Source organism: Hypanus sabinus, chromosome 17 (genome assembly GCF_030144855.1).
Source record: "Hypanus sabinus isolate sHypSab1 chromosome 17, sHypSab1.hap1, whole genome shotgun sequence".
In the NCBI taxonomy this organism is placed as follows: Eukaryota; Metazoa; Chordata; class Chondrichthyes; order Myliobatiformes; family Dasyatidae; genus Hypanus; species Hypanus sabinus.
In genome coordinates, this window is record NC_082722.1 from 83,270,920 (window position 1) to 83,286,871 (window position 15,952).

At 42.3% G+C, this 15,952-nt stretch overlaps 1 protein-coding gene across 2 annotated transcripts in view; it reads left to right on the plus strand.

The window, feature by feature from the left end:
- zc3h18 (zinc finger CCCH-type containing 18) overlaps positions 1-15,952 on the plus strand; it is a 277,949-nt gene that overhangs the window by 83,875 nt on the left and 178,122 nt on the right. For both annotated transcript variants that reach the window (XM_059993355.1, XM_059993354.1), the window contains exon 9: positions 10,541-10,815. In XM_059993355.1, the coding sequence (XP_059849338.1) occupies positions 10,541-10,815 (275 nt within the window). The remainder of the gene's footprint in view (positions 1-10,540; positions 10,816-15,952) is intronic.

Here is a 15,952-nt window from a genome sequence, read left to right on the forward strand (position 1 = left end):
CACGGATGTCTTTGGGGCACCAGGGATACATGGCACTCCTGACAACGTATACAAACCATAACTGATTACTAGTCCACCCTGCATATCAACAAGAGCAATACTTACCTTCCTGATGAGCTGAGTGCTTTCTGTGTGTAGTTTGACCAAATGAATGATGTGACTTCAAGGAAAACTCCCTCTCGTCCTGATTAACAGGCTCACTGTCTGGCTGTAGCCAAAGTGGGATAAACCAAGACACGGTAAACCCAGCTCAGCATTTAACATGATCACCTCTCAAAGGCTGCTCGGTAGACTGTTTTCATTGGGACTCAACACCTCTCTCTGTAACTGGATTGTGAACTGGTTGACAGAAAGACCCTGGTCTGTCCCAGTTGGCAGCAACATCTCATACTCTTATCACACAGAGCATTGGGCCTTCCAGGGCTGTGTGTTCAGTCTGCTGCCGACTCATGACAACACTGTCGGATCCAGTCAAATTGCATCATCAACTTTGCTGATGATACCAGTGGTTGGCCTCATCAGCAACAATGGTGAGTCAGCGTACAGAGTGCATGAAAGACAACCTGAGTCTCAGCATGGACCGTACAAGATGATTGCAGATTTCAGGAGGGCACAGGTCAACCGCTCGCCATTGTACATCAATGGTTCTTCTGTGGACAGTGAAGAGCACAAAGGTCCTTGGTGTGTACATAATCAATGATCTGAAGAAGGTTCTCTGGCATGAAACATTGACTGTTTACTCTTTTCCATTAATGCTGCTTAGCCTGCTGAGTTTCTCCAGCATTTTGTGTATGTGTTGCTGTTGATTTCCAGAATCTGCAGATTTTCTTGTGTAACAGGTGATCTAACCTAGACTCACAGCACCTCTATAATCATGAAGCCTATGTTTTACTATATGTATTTTGAATTATATTTTATTAACTTATTTTCACAATAACATTTTGGTTTATGGGCTGTGTGTGATATATGTTGTGTGGCTGAACCATGGTCCTGAGGAGTGTTGTTTTGTTTGATTCTATATATAGTACTATGAAAAAGTAGCCTGGATATCTAGGAATTTTACACAGTACTGTATTTGTCAACGTGGAGCAGAGTGAGTTTTTTAAAATCTGGTGGGAGTGAAGGATGTTGGGAATGGTGGGGGTGGAATGCCATTGTTGTGAGTGGGCCAGTGGTGAGAGTAGGAGTGTCAGGCTTTGGCTGACTTGAAAGAGGCATTGCCTCTGGGTAAGCTTCTGTTAAGGTTCCCTTTTTTACTCCTACTGCACCTACTGTCGTAGACCCAGGGAGCTATGTCAGCTACTGTTTGGAGGCCTGTATATAACTGCCATCAGGGTGTTTTTACCCTTGCAGTTTCTTAACTCAGCTCACATGGATTCAAGATATTTCAGGACCTAGGCCATAACAAGTGGTATAATACTGCACCTACCATGGATAAAGTGATGATTACCAGATGAGAGTAAAAAAAAAAGATGGTCTTGAATATCATTTCTATGTGGAAGAGTGGTTTTCTTTACGATTGTAGCTGTGACAGAAACTTCTAACAGAGCTGTTGACGGTAAGGTCGCATTGTAGCATCACAGTAAACACAGTACTTTACCTGGTTCACTTCTTGCTGCTGTCTGTAAGGACTTTCCCCTGGGTGTTCCAGTTTCCACCCACTTTCTGAAGATGTACAGGTTAGTAGGTTAGTTGCTCAAAGGGCGTAATTGGGTAGCAGAGGCTCATTAGGCCTAAAGGGCCTGTTACTGTGCTGTATCTCGAACTAAGTCAAGTCACTTTTATTATCATTACGACCATAACTGCTGGTACAGTACATAGTAAAAATGAGACAACGTTTTTTCAGGACCATGGTGTTACATGACACAGTACAAAAACTAGACTGAACTACGTAAAAAAACAACTACACTAGACTACAGACCTACCCAGGACTGCATAAAATGCACAGAACAGTGCAGGCATTACAATAAATAATAAACAAGACAATAGGGCAGTAAACTGTCAGTCCAGGCTCTGGGTATTGAAGAGTCTGATAACTTGGGGGAAGAAACTGTTACACTGTCTGGTCGTGAGATCCCAAATGCTTTGGTGCCTTTTCCCAGATGGCAGGAGGGAGAAGAGTTTGTATGAGGGGTGTGTGGGGTCCTTCATAATGCTGTTTGCTTTGTGGATGCAGCGTGTAGTGTAAATGTCTGTAATGGGAAGAGAGACCCCGATGATCTTCTCAGCTGACCTCATTATCCGCTGCAGGGTCTTGCGATCCGAGCAATTTCCGAACCAGGCAGTGATGCAGCTGCTCAGGATGCTCTCAATACAACCCCTGTAGAATGTGATGAGGAATGTAATGTGAGGACTTTCCTCAGCCTTTGCAGAAAGTAGAGACGCTGCTGGGCTTTCTTTGCTATGGAGCTGGTGTTGAGGGACCAGGTGAGATTCTCCATCAAGTGAACACCAAGAAATCTGGTGCTCTTAATGACCTCTACTGAGGAGCCGTCAATGTTCAGTGGGGAGTTGTCGCTCCATGCCCTCCTGAAGTCAACAACCATTTCTTTTGTTTTGTTCACATTCAGAAACAGGTTGTTGGCTTTGCACCAGTCTGTTAGCCACTGCACCTCCTCTCTGTAAGCTGACTCGTCATTCTTGCTGATGAGACCCACCACAGTCGTGTCAAAGGCAAACTTGATGATCTGGTTCGAACTGTGTGTTGCAGCACAGTCATGGGTCTCAGTCAAGAAAATATATAAACTGAGATAAAAAGGTTTGGACTTTATTCCTTAAGATGCAGAAAATTGAGAGATTTGATAGAGGTATACAGTGACTGCAACCAGGGGTCATGGGTTGAGGGTGAAAGGTGAAAAGTTTAAGGGGAACATAAGGGGAATCATCTTCACTCGGAGGGTTGTGAAAGTGTGGAATGAGCCACCAGCACAAGTGGTGCATGCAAGCTCGATTACAACGTTAAAGAGAAGTTTGGATAAGTACATGAATGGCAGGGGAATGGAGGGCTCTGGTACCAGTGCAGGTCAATTGGAGTAGGCAGTTTAAATGGTTCTGCATGGACAACATGGCCAAAGGGCCTGTTTCTGTGCTGTAATTCTCTATGATTTGAGAAGGCCATGGACTTGCACCTTTTATTGCAATCCCTAATTTGATACTGATTAAGGATTAACTTTATTTGTTACAGGTACATCAAAGCAGACAGTGAAATGTGTCGTTTGTGTCAGTGGCTAACACAGTCTGAGTAGGCAGTTTAAGTGCTTCAGCATGACTACATGGACCAAAAGGCCTGTTTCTGCACTGTACTTTTCTATGACTCTATGTGCTGGAGGAGGCACAAAGTGTCAACACACATCAGGCGTCAGCATAGCATACCCACAGTTTACTAACCCTAATCCATATGTCTTTGGAATGTGGGTGACACCGGAACACCCGGAGGAAACCCACACGGTCATGGGGAGGACGCACAAACTCCTTATGGACAGCAGCGGGAATTGAATCCTGATCACTGGCACTGTAAAGCTTTACACTGTAATGATACTCTCCCATCCACTGCCACCAACCTCTACCTCCTACCCAAGGTCTACAAATTTGCCTGTCCAGGTAGACCCATTGTTTCTGCTTGTTCCTGTTCCACTGAACTTGTATCTGCATACCCACAACCCATGACCCCTGTAATTATAATCAAAAGAATATTATTTAATATTTCATGAAGAACAAGGATGAAAAATTAAGCTTGTATCTTCCTGGGAGCAAGTTTTTGCTGCCAGCTTGTACCATATGGCTTCCAGACTCGTTATCAAGCTTTTCGATTTGGACCCTCTGAGGACCCCAGGTACTTGCATTTAATTGACTGCTTCTTCCATTGCGTTCTATGCACCACACTTTTTGCCATGAGATGTTCCTATCGCAGTCACTTTTACAACTCTGGGAATTTCTTACCACGAGCGGCTGTGGAGGCCAAGTCATTGGGTTAGGGTTAGGGGTGCAGGCTGAGTCTACAACGCTTTTGTAGCCCCAAAGTTTTAGATGAATGTGGGGGAATCGCTTTGAAATCTTCAATTAGGGTATCATGTGTAGTGTCCTTCACACTTTTTGTTTCCTGTCTGTAAACCAATTTTCTATCCATGTCAGTACCCTACCCCCAATACCATGTGCTCTAATTTTGCCCACTAATCTCCAATGTGGGACCTTATCAAAGGCTTTCTGAAAGTCCAGGTACACTACATCCACTGGCTCTCCCTTGTCCATTTTCATAGTTACATCCTCAAAAAATTCCAGAAGATTAGTCAGGCATGATTTCCCCTTCATAAATCCATCTAGTACTATTATCCAAATGTGCTGCTATTTCATCTTTTATAATTGACTCCAGCATCTTCCCCACCACTGATGTCAGGCTAATTGGTCTATAATTCCCTGTTTTCTCTCTCCCTTCTTTCTTAAAAAGTGGGATAACATTAGCTACCTTCCAATCCTCAGGAACTAATCCTGAGTCTATAGAACATTGGAAAATGATTACCAATGTGTCCACGATTTCTAGAGCCGCCTCCTTAAGTACCCTGGGATGCAGACCGTCAGGCCCTGGGGATTTATCAGCCTTCAGTCCCATCAGTCTACCCAACACCATTTTCTGCCTAATGTGAATTTTCTTTAGTACCTCTGTTACCCTAGGTCCTCTGGCCACTTTTACATCTGGGAAATTGTCTGTGTCTTTCCTAGTGAAGACAGATCCAAAGTACCTGTTGAACTCGGCTGCCATTTCCTTGTTCCCCATAATAAATTCACCCATTTCTGCCTTCAAGGGCCCAACTTTGGTCTTAACTAATTTTTTCCTCTTCACATACCTAAAGAAGCTTTTACTATCCTCCTTTATATTCTTGGCTAGCTTACCTTCGTACCTCAACTTTTCTCCCCGTATTGCCTTTTTAGTTATCTTCTGTTGCTCTTTAAAACTTTCCCAATCCTCTGGCTTCCCTTGTCAGCCATGGTCACCCCCTACTCCCCTTAGAATCTTTCTTCCTCTTTGGAATGAACTGATCCTGCACCTTCTGTATAATTCCCAGAAATTCCTGCCATTGTTGTTCCACTGTCGTCCCTGCTAGGGTGTCCTTCCAGTCAACTTTGGCTAGTCCCTGCCTCATGGCTCCATATTCCCCTTAGTTCAACTGTAATACTGACACTTCCAATTTTCCCTTCTCCCTCTCAAATTGTAGATTAAGACTTATTATATTATGGTCACTACCTCCTAATGGCTCCTTTACCTCGAGTTCCCTTATCAAATCCAGTTCATTACTTAACACTAGATCCAGAATTGCCTTCTCCCTGGTAGGTTCCAGTACAAGCTGCTCTAAGAATCCATTTCGGAGGCACTCCACAAACTCCCTTTCTTGGGGTCCAGTATTACAGAAATCCCCCATTACAACCGTAGCATTACCTTTGCGACATGCTAATTTTAACTCTTGATTCAACTTGCACCCTATATCCAGGCTACTATTTGGGGCCCTGTAGATAACTCCCATTAGGGTCTTTTTGCCCTTACAATTTCTTAGTTCTATCCATACTGACTCTACATCTCCTAATTCTATGTCACCTCTTGCAAGGGACTGAATTTCATTCCTCACCAACAGAGCCACTCCCACCCCCTCTGCCCACCTGTCTGTCCTCTCGATAGGACATATACCCTTGAATATTCATTTCCCAGCCCTGGTCCTCTTGCAGCCATGTCTCTGTTATTCCTACAACATCATACTTGCCAATTTCCAACTGAGCCTCAAGCTCATCAAGTTTATTTCTTATACTTTGTGCATTCATATATAATACTTTTAATCCATTACTCCCCTTGCTTCTTACATCGATCCCTATTGCACTTGGCCATACTCTCCAATCCCTTCCTGAGCTTTCTGTCCCTTTAATTCTGTTCTCTTACTTAACTTTTCTTACTCTCTCTTTCCCTTTAACTCCATCCTTATATTTCCAGTTTGTCTCTTCCCCCCCCCCTCCCCACTTATTAGTTTAAACACACCCGTGTAGCAGTGGCAAACCTGCCTGCCAGAATGCTGGTCCTCCTCCATCCTCTTGTTTCTCTCTGTACTTGGTATTCATAGAATGCCTTGTGATTTTCCTTAATCTTGAATGAGTTAAACTGACATTTTTATATGAATGGACGACTCACCTGACCTCTCCCTCTTGTGTAATGCTAATGGTTCTGCAGATGCACCAGTCAGTGTCACATATCACCCAGAAATGGAAAGTATTGCACAATTTGACATCATTGACAAATCAGTCAGCTGTGCATGAGTGATAGAGTCATCTAGTGTAGAACACTACAACGCATAAAAGTTCTTAGGCCCATTTGGTCTATACCAAACTTTTAATTTTCCTTATCTCTTCAAACTGCACCTACATGCCCCTCCTATCTATGTACCTATTCAAATTTCTTTTAACAATTGAATCCAAACTCACATCCATCACTTGTGCTGGCTAGCGTGAGAGGGCATAGTTTTAAGGTACCTGGAGGTAGGTACAGAGGAGATGTCAGATGTCAGTTTTTCACGCAGAGAGTGGTGAGTTTGTGGAATGGGCTACCTGCAGCAGAAACGATAGGGTCTTTTAAGAGACACCTGGATGGCTACATGGAGCTTAGAAAAATAGAGGGCTATGGGTAAAGCCTTGGTAGTTCTAAGGTAGGGACATTTTTGGCTGATTTGAATGCATTTCTATGTTACATTGACTGTATTTCTATGTTACATTGACTGTTTTATATATTATAAATTACTATGATTGCACAGTTAGATGGAGACGTAACGTAAAGATTTTTACTCATGTATGTGAAGAATGTAAGAAATAAAGTCAATTCAATTCATTTCAAGTATAGGCTTAACATGTGAAACTTGTGCTTGTTCTTTGCTGCACAAATAGTCAATTCTGGGTCAATCTTGAGATAAGCACACACAGGTTTCCCCTTCAGCTGAAATAAGACAATTTCTGTCCTTGCTCTTTATGCTTGTTAAACAAGAAAAAGCTTGCTCACATATGTAAGAAGTAGAAAATTGCAGCAAGATGTTCATTGCTTTCCTGTGAATGGTAGGATACTCTTCTTTCACAGAAATTCAGAACTTGTCCAGGGGCAGGTCAGTAATTCTCATCTTGAATGCACAATCACAATGTACCTCACAAAGTTCTACCCTTTCTCTCAAAGTCAGTTTGTCAGGCTGAACAGAGGATTCAGCTTTGGGCCTGTACTCACTGGAATTTAGAAGAATGCGTTGGGATCTCATTGAAACCTACTGAATATTGAAAGGACTAGAAAGAGTGGATGTGGGGGTATCCAGAACTAGAGGGAACAGCCTCAAAATTGAGGAGCAACCCTTTAGAACATAAGTAAGGAAAAGTTCTGTTAGTCAGAGAGTAGTGAATCTGTGGAATGCTCTGCCACAGATTGTGGTGGAGGACAAGTTCATATGTATACTTAAAGTGGAAGTTGATCATTTCCTGATTGGCCAGGCCCTCAAAGGATATGGTAAGAATGCAGGTGTATGAGGTTGGGTGGGATCCAGGGTCAGCCATGATGGAATCGCGGAGCAAACTTGATGGGCTGAATGGCCTAATTCTGCTCCTATGACTGATTGTCTGAGATTCAGAAAAAGGGTCCCTCACCCAGCCATGCACTTGTGTTGAACGAGAGGAAAAATACTGTACGATTTTGTCATGTAGTTCTTCCAGGTGGTTTTCAATAAAACACGAGACTTTTACTGATGTCCTTCCTCATTCTCAAGCCCAAGCAACAATGGAAATATTTCAAGATTCCTTTTGCAACATGATTTTTCCAAAGATTCAGTTTCCTTTTAAAACCAAGAATCTTTGTCACTTGAAGTCAAAACATTTTCTCCAAGGCCTTGCAGAGACTTGTTCAACTGGTTCATATGATGAAAAATTAATGCTAATTAAGCTAGCTTCTGCAGCCATTCTTCATCTTCAAAGCACTCAGCAAAATCTGGCCTACTATTTTCTTGAAAGTGCTCCTACAATTCACCTTTCAGCTCAAACACTCTGCTGAGAACTCTAACTCTTCTAAGCCGCAAGAGACTGGTGTGCTCTTTTGTCTGGGTTTTCATACAGTTTTTCTTAAACATTATCAAGTGAACTTGTCTTTGTTTAATGAAGTTAACCATTTTTATAGCATCATCCAAACCTTTTTTCATTTCATCTCCAGGAGTTTTTGATGTCAGCACCTCTCTGAAGAAAGCAGGGTATTGTGACAATGTCCAGACTTTTTTTTTTTAACAAGAGAAACAATACATCTGATAAAGCCAACCATTGATGGGGCACCATCAATACAGATGCCAACACTGTTCCTCCAAGTCAGACCTTTTGTTTCCAGATATGAAGACAAAGCATTGAATGTATCTCGGTTTTTGCTTGTTTCAGGCAGCTCTTTACAACAGGAAAACATTTTCTTGAATTTCAGCATCATTTACAATTCTTAGAAATGCTACCACATGACAGTTATTGGTTAAATCTGTTGATGCAGCAACCTAGATAGAGAAGCTGTTGTTTTTCAGTGTCTCACACAAACCTCTTCAGCATCACGTGAAATGTTATCAATATGTCGACTTATCGTACTGTTTGAGAGTGAAATCTTTTCAATTTTTAGTACTGCATCTTGTCCTAGCATTTTACCCACTATAATTTTACATGCTGGCATTATTTCTCACCAACTGTGTGACCTTTCCTTTTCTTTTCTGAGTAATAAGTTCTGCTACTAAATAACTTGCTTCCTGAGTCTTTTTACTGACTGGGGCTTTATTAACAAAAGCTTTACTCTGTTTTGAAATTCCAATAGCCTCTTAAAATAATCAGCACTTTTACATGTAATATGGCTGTGATTTGTAGTTAAATGTCTTTTTCAATTTTGCCGGAGCCATTACAACATTTGTAAGTTGTTACCCACAGACTAAGCACAATGGAATAAGACAAATTGGATCACCAATCCATGTAAAATCCATTGATAAATAGCTTTCATTGTGAAGACAGACTTATTTTGTGTCTTTTGGTGCACTAGTGTTGTGAAATGACTCAGTTAATTGTAATTCTTCATCGTTAACCTTATCAATCTTGTCTGTAGGCCTCTTCCATCTCACATCTCTTCAAAATCACCACATTGGGCTGACTTTAGAATGAAAATTTCCCTCCAATTGTATACTACTCTGGTAGAGTTTTTTTCCTCCCATAAGTCAGTTGGCAGTGTGTAAGGGGAAGCTGGGGAAGTAATTCAGGAAGGAGAGGCTGAAGTCACAGCCCAAGTTGGGCGAATTTATTTAGTGCTTGGAAAACACACTTCACACTCTTTGTCAGCCTACTGTCCTCCCCTCTGTGCAATACACTGCTCACCAATTATCAACCGCCTCCCCTATCTCGCGTCAAAATTTAAGAATGGACTCAACCAAATAAACATGGCCCTACTGCATACTGCTATACTGGACTGAGAGACCCCCTAACGAGAATGCTAATAGGGTCTGTGAGCACTGGCATCGAACGTTGTGTGAAGTTCAAAAAACAAATGTTTTTTTTTAATCACAATCTCTTGCGGAACCCCAGTTGAGAAGCTCTGGTCTGTAATATAATCCCAATAATGTGGTAATCTCTTTCTTACTCTGCAGTCCCACCTATAAAGCCTCACTAAACAAGCTTGCCAGTCTGAGCATTGCCGTGAAATTTTCCTTGACTAGTAATGCCACCCTTCCCCCTCTATTACATCTCAAATAATGGAACCCTGAAACATCGAGCTGCCAGTACTGCCTCTCCTGCAGCCAAGTCTGACTAATGGCTACAGTGTCATAATTGCACATGCTGATCTGTACCCCGAGCTCATTTGTCTTGTCTACAATACTCTTTACATTGAGTCTCAGAACTTAGACTATTAGTCCCACCATGCTCAATCTTTCAATTCCTGACAATGTATGTAGGTGTAACAACATCTTTCTTACACCCACTGCTTTGGCACTCTGGTCTGCATCCCTCCTGCAACTCTGTTATAAAATCCCTCCCCCACCCCCACCGTGCAGCACTATCATGGAACTTCCTCTTCCAGCTCAGGTGTAAACCATCCCACCTGTACAGATCCCATCTTTCCTGGAAGAGAGCCTAATGATGCAGAAATCTAAAGAGCTCCATCCTGTACCATCTCTCATCTCCTTAGCCACGTGTTAAACTTTGTTTTCCTAGTCTGACCTCAGGTGATCTAAAATGTAACTACTTACCCGCTCCCCCATGTGGTTATCTCTTTCCAAGGGTAGTGCTCCTTTGCCCTTCCCTAGCCATTGGGTTCATTTCTGTCACCACTCTGACTACCTTGAACTTACATCTTGAGCTGTTGCTGGCTCAGCTAAAATAAACTAGCCTAGCACAGAGTGAAATCACCATCTAATTTGACTAGTCCATCAATTGCTTCACTGGCTCGAGGTCCAGTTGAAGGGTGAAATTTTCAATGCTGCTTTGAAGGTTAAGAGTGAAAGTGAACAGTTTTTTATTCTCTCTGTGCCAGGAAAGAGAGAGAGAAAGGGAGAGAGAAAGAGATCGTGAAAGGGAGCGAGACAGACATCGAGAGCAGCGCGAGAGGGAAAGGGAAAGAGAAAGAGAACGAGGAAACAGGATACGGGAACGAGAGCGGGACAGGGAGCGTGAACGTGACAAAGAACGGCAGCGAAGAAAAGAAGAGTGGGAGCGAGAACGAGCGAAGCGAGAAGAAAAAGAGAGAGCACAAAAGGACAGAGAACGAGAGAAAGAGAAACCAAAGCAGAGATCCCCACCTCCAACAAGGTAAGCATATTCCATGGAAAGTTTGTCAGCGACTTCAAGTAGCCTTTCTTAGGGCAGTCTTTTGACCCTAATATTCATCAGTAATGCCAGTGGTGCTTGTGTATCCCTACTTAATCCATCAACCTTTCTGATACATGTGGTTTAAGTGTCTGTAATAGAGATTACCCCATTCATGGAGTCTGCAAACTCTGGTATTCAGTTGGGAGAGGAATTGTAGACAATGGACTGTGTTTGCTACCCAGTGGGTATATTTAGAAGATGTGCGCAGATGGATTTGACTCATTTGCATTCATTAGTAACTTGCAGAAGAAACCAAGCTTGAATAGCGACTTACTCTTCTCAGGCTTCCAGCTGGGTATAAGCTGGAATCCAGAGAAGAGCTTATTTGTCATATACACCGGGAAAGTTCTAGATCCATTTTGAATAGTGAGTTTGAAAACTCACTGTGTAAGCCTATGCATGAGATAAGTCACTAAAGTATCAGTGAGAATGAGAGCTTGCTGTTCCTGCTGCATACCATGTCACACATTCAGTTGTGGGCACCTCTTGATTTGCCTTACCCGTGCAGTTAACCCCATATATTAGTCTCACCCTGAGCACAGTCTCTGGTTTGATAGTATTTTGTATAGAGGGTTGAGAGGAAGCATCTTGCACCTGGAAACTGATTATGCAATAGTAAATCATAGTATTTGAAGGAAATAGCAGTATCTGGCTCTTATGTAGAATTTGTTGCAAGTTAATTAGCTGAAAAACAGAGGCAATGTGTAGTGAGAAGCTGTTGATAGGGCAAAATTGAAGTCAATAGGATGAGTTGCAGTGTAAACGGCGAACAAATCAAAAAGGGTGATGAATACAGGACTGAAGGTGTTATATTTGAATGCGCACAGTATACAGAATAAGGTAGATGAACTAATTTAGTTGCAGTTTGGCAGGTATGATGTTGTAGGCATCACAGAATCATGGCTAAAAGAAGATTACAGCTGAGAGTTTAATATCAAGGATACACATTGTATGGAAGGATAGCCAGGAAGGCAGAGGGATGTGTTTCTCTTTTAGTAAATCAAATCATTAGAAAGGGGTGACAAAGGGTTGGAAGGTGTTGAATCATTGTGGATGGAGCTGAGGAACTGCAAAGGGTGAAAAGACCTTGTTGGGAGACATATACAGACCCCCAAACAGTAGTAAGGATGTGGTCTATAAATTACAAAGGGAGTTAGAAAATGCTTGGTAAAAGGGCAGTGTTACAATAGTCATGGGGGATTTCAATATCCAGGCAGATTGGGAAAATCAGGTCGGTGCTAGATTCCAGGAGAGGCAATTTCTAGAGAATAAGAATCAGAATCAGATTTAATATCACCAGCATGATCGGGAATTGCTAGAGTGCCTACAAGATGACTTTTCAGAGCAGCTCGTGGTTGAGCCTGCTAGATGATCAGCTGTTCTGGATTGGGTGTTGTGTAATGAACCAGAATTGATTAGAGAGCTTAAAATAAAAGAAGCCTTCAGGGTACGTGATCATAATATGATCTAATTCACCCTGAAATTTGAAAAGAGGCTAAAATCAGATGTATTACAATGAGGAGGAAAAGACTTACAGTAGAACTGAGAAGCATGTTTTGCGTACCAGTGGTGGTGGGTTGAAGGAGCAGTCAGAGGAGGTGTGTTTGACCTGTCTCCTTCTCTTCCTGTTGTTACCATTGGGCGGGTGGTACAGGAGTCTTGTGTTCACACCCCTGGGTTTGGGAGTAGTTGTTGCCCTGCAGTCATCAGGCTCCTACAGTAGATTCACTCTCAGCTGCGCTGAACTTATCGGACAGTCGTGGGCTGCAGCCACTGGGCTCCTGAGCCAACTGTGCTCATCTCTGTACTGAACTGGCTCCGTGGCTGTAGACTCACTTTCAGGGACTCTGCAGTTTATGTTCCATGTATTGTTTACTTAATTTGTTCCTTTTTTTTGTACAGTGGGTGTTTGTTGGTCTTTATTGTGTGAAGAAGTTTGTGGATTCAATTCTGTTTTTTTTGTCTTGTGGCTGCCTGCAAGTAGTAACAATAATAATAAGTTTACTTTGAATTTTGGTGGAGATAGGAACCATCTTTGGACTGGGGAAGAAACCCAAGCGATCATGGGGAGAATGTCTAAATTTAGACGGTGCTACAATCGAACTCTGACAACCCAAGTTGTAATAGTGTCAGGCTAACTGTCATGGAACTATGGTGCTAGGGTGGTGTATGGTATGTTCATCTTCATTAGTTGGAGGATTGAGTTCAAGAGCCAGAACAGGTAATGCTGCAGCTATTATAAAGCTCTGGCTAGTCCAGACTTGGGATATCCAAGCAGATATCCAAATTAATACACTTCCTGTGCTCCTTGATGCGGGTTTCCACCATGCATCCCACTAGGCTGATATACGCTGCTCCACATTCACGGGGCTTGGCTGGTGTTTGCTGGATTCTATGTGAATGCGAATCAGTATATGTCATCGGATGGGATGCACGGTGGAAACCACATCAAGAAGCACAGGAGGTGTATCAGTTTGGGTTACCTGGAGAAATTGATGGTGCAGAAAACTGCATTCGCCATGGCCATTGGGTTGACTTCGATGGCACAAAACTACTGGCTTTCAGGACTGCCTGGTGAAGAAAGCCATTGAAATAGAATTGGAGGAAGATTTTTTTAAAGAGATAAAGAATTGGAATTTGATTGCAAATGAGGTGGGAGACCAGAAATCGGATTGTTTGAGGACTAACCAATCAAGAGGGACAGACTGCAGGGGTATAAATACAACTGGACTAGACATGCCCACACAACATCCCTGATAAAGATGGCAAAGTTTGTCATTGAAACAACAGTTATAATTGACACTTGTACCAGGCTGGAAGCTCAAGAAGAGTTTATTCGTAATTTATTAGAGTTTGTCGAAAACATGGGCCAAGTACACGTGCCAACATCTCCAGAAGACATTTAATAATGTGCTTACACAGCTGTTATTGTGGGAAAATATTGTTTATGTTCTGGAATGTAACATTTTGGAATAGATGGAAGATTAGTTGGCAAACAAGACATGGAAAGTATATATAAATGATTTATCGTAGGGGTTAGTGCTGGGCATCAGTGACTTGGATGAAGGCACTGGGTTTGGTAGATATGCTAATGACACTAAGGTATGCAGGAAAGAACTTGTGAAGAAAATATAAGAAGGTACTGTGGAAGTCGAATCTGGATAAAATCACTCAGAGACCGTATAAGTACAAACTCTATTCAAAGCACCCGGGGCTTACTCAGTTAGTCGCTCAAACAGGAACAGTCTGTATGTGACTGTTCCTGCCCAATCCACCAAACTAACTCTCAATTCCCCTTGCAACACAGATATATTTGTTCAGATACCTCTCACAGAAGACAGGCCGGAGTCAAAGATATCCACCTCGTGACAGCCCCAAAAGACAAATTACAGAATAGGCATAATGGACAGAACATACAGAAACAGGCTGGAGTGGTCCTATCTCCGCGACTGAGTGAACAAGGAGATAAGAATCCTGAAACCTTAGCTAGCTACCTTCAAAAAGAAATATGGATCATCAGCGGTTTCTTTCAGAAAAACAGGCTGCTATTGTTTAACGAAGTGTTAACCCTTTCACATACTTTATCAGTACAGATATATAGGTTAAGAGAATGGGTAAAGATCTGGTTAATGATGATGATGATGTTATGGACGGAATGGGAGGTGAGAACCTCAATAAAATCACTCACTAAAAAGATAGTGATGAGCCTAAAGGTAGATAAATTCCCTGGTCCTGGTGGGATGTATCCCAGGGTGCAGGGGGAATTGGTGGAGGTTATTGTAGACGCGTTGGTAATCATTTACCAAAACTCTCTAGACTCTGGGCAGGTCCTGGTGGATTGGAAGACAGCAAATGTCACGTCACTTTTTAAAAAAGGATGCAAGCAAAAGACAGGCAACCATAGACCGGTTAGCTTAACATCTGTAGTCGGGGAAAATGCTTGAAGCTGTCATTAAGGAAGAAATAGCGAAACATTTAGAAAGAACTGGCTCCATTAGACAGATGCAACATGGATTCAGAAAGGGCAGGTCCTGTTTGACAAACTTACTGGAGTTCTTTGAGTGCATAATGAGTGCAGTGGGTAGAGGAGAACAGGTGGATGTCGTATACAGGCAGTCCCTAGGTTATGAACGAGTTCCGTTCCTGAGTCCGTCTTTAAATCGGATTTGTATGTAAGTCGGAACAGGTACATCTGGTATTATTTAGTGTCAGTTAGTCAAATGTTTGTCTTAGTATATATTTTACCTTTCTATGCATATAAAACACTTCAGGAACATATGTATTTCAATAATTAAACCACTGCGTTGCTTAGTAATAATTGTAGCTTTCATTGGTGCAGGGCCTTTCACATACTCCATTATTCTCACTTTATCCTTTAGAATTGTTGCAATCGTTGACTGACTGTAGCCTAACGCTTTTCCGATGACTGATAGCGTTCCACCTCTTTCCAATCGCTTTATTATTTCCACTTTATTTTCAATCATGATCGTTTTCATCAACAGAACAGAAACACTGCGGATTCAGCAACAGCCGTGGGCAGTGGGTCCTGAGCTCCCCCGGGTCCTAAAGTCCATCCGCTCTGAGACAGGTTAAATGGGACAAGTAGGGGCGGTGCTGACTGGAAAAGGAGGGGTCAGGGTGAATCTTGCTAAGAAATATTTAAGCCAAGTACAAAGTTACACACTCAACACAGTGTTAACGGCAACTTTTCAAAAAATATAATAGACCTTTTTAATATAATAAACTTTAAGGCAGGCCGTTCGTAAGTACAAGTTGTTCGTAAGTTGGACATTCCTAACTGGGGGATTGTCTGTACTTGGATTTCCAGAAGGCGTTCGATAAGTTGCCATACAAGAGACTTATAAATAAGATACGGATACATGGAGTCGGAGGAAGTGTATTGGCATGGATAGTGGATTGGTTAACCAATAGAAGGCAGAGAGTTGGTATAAATGGGTGTTTCTCCTGTTGGCAGTGAGTGGCGAATGGGGTGTTGGGCCCGCAGCTGTGTACCACTTACATTGATGATTTGGAAGAGGGGACTGAGTGTAGCATAGCAAAATTTGCTGATGACACT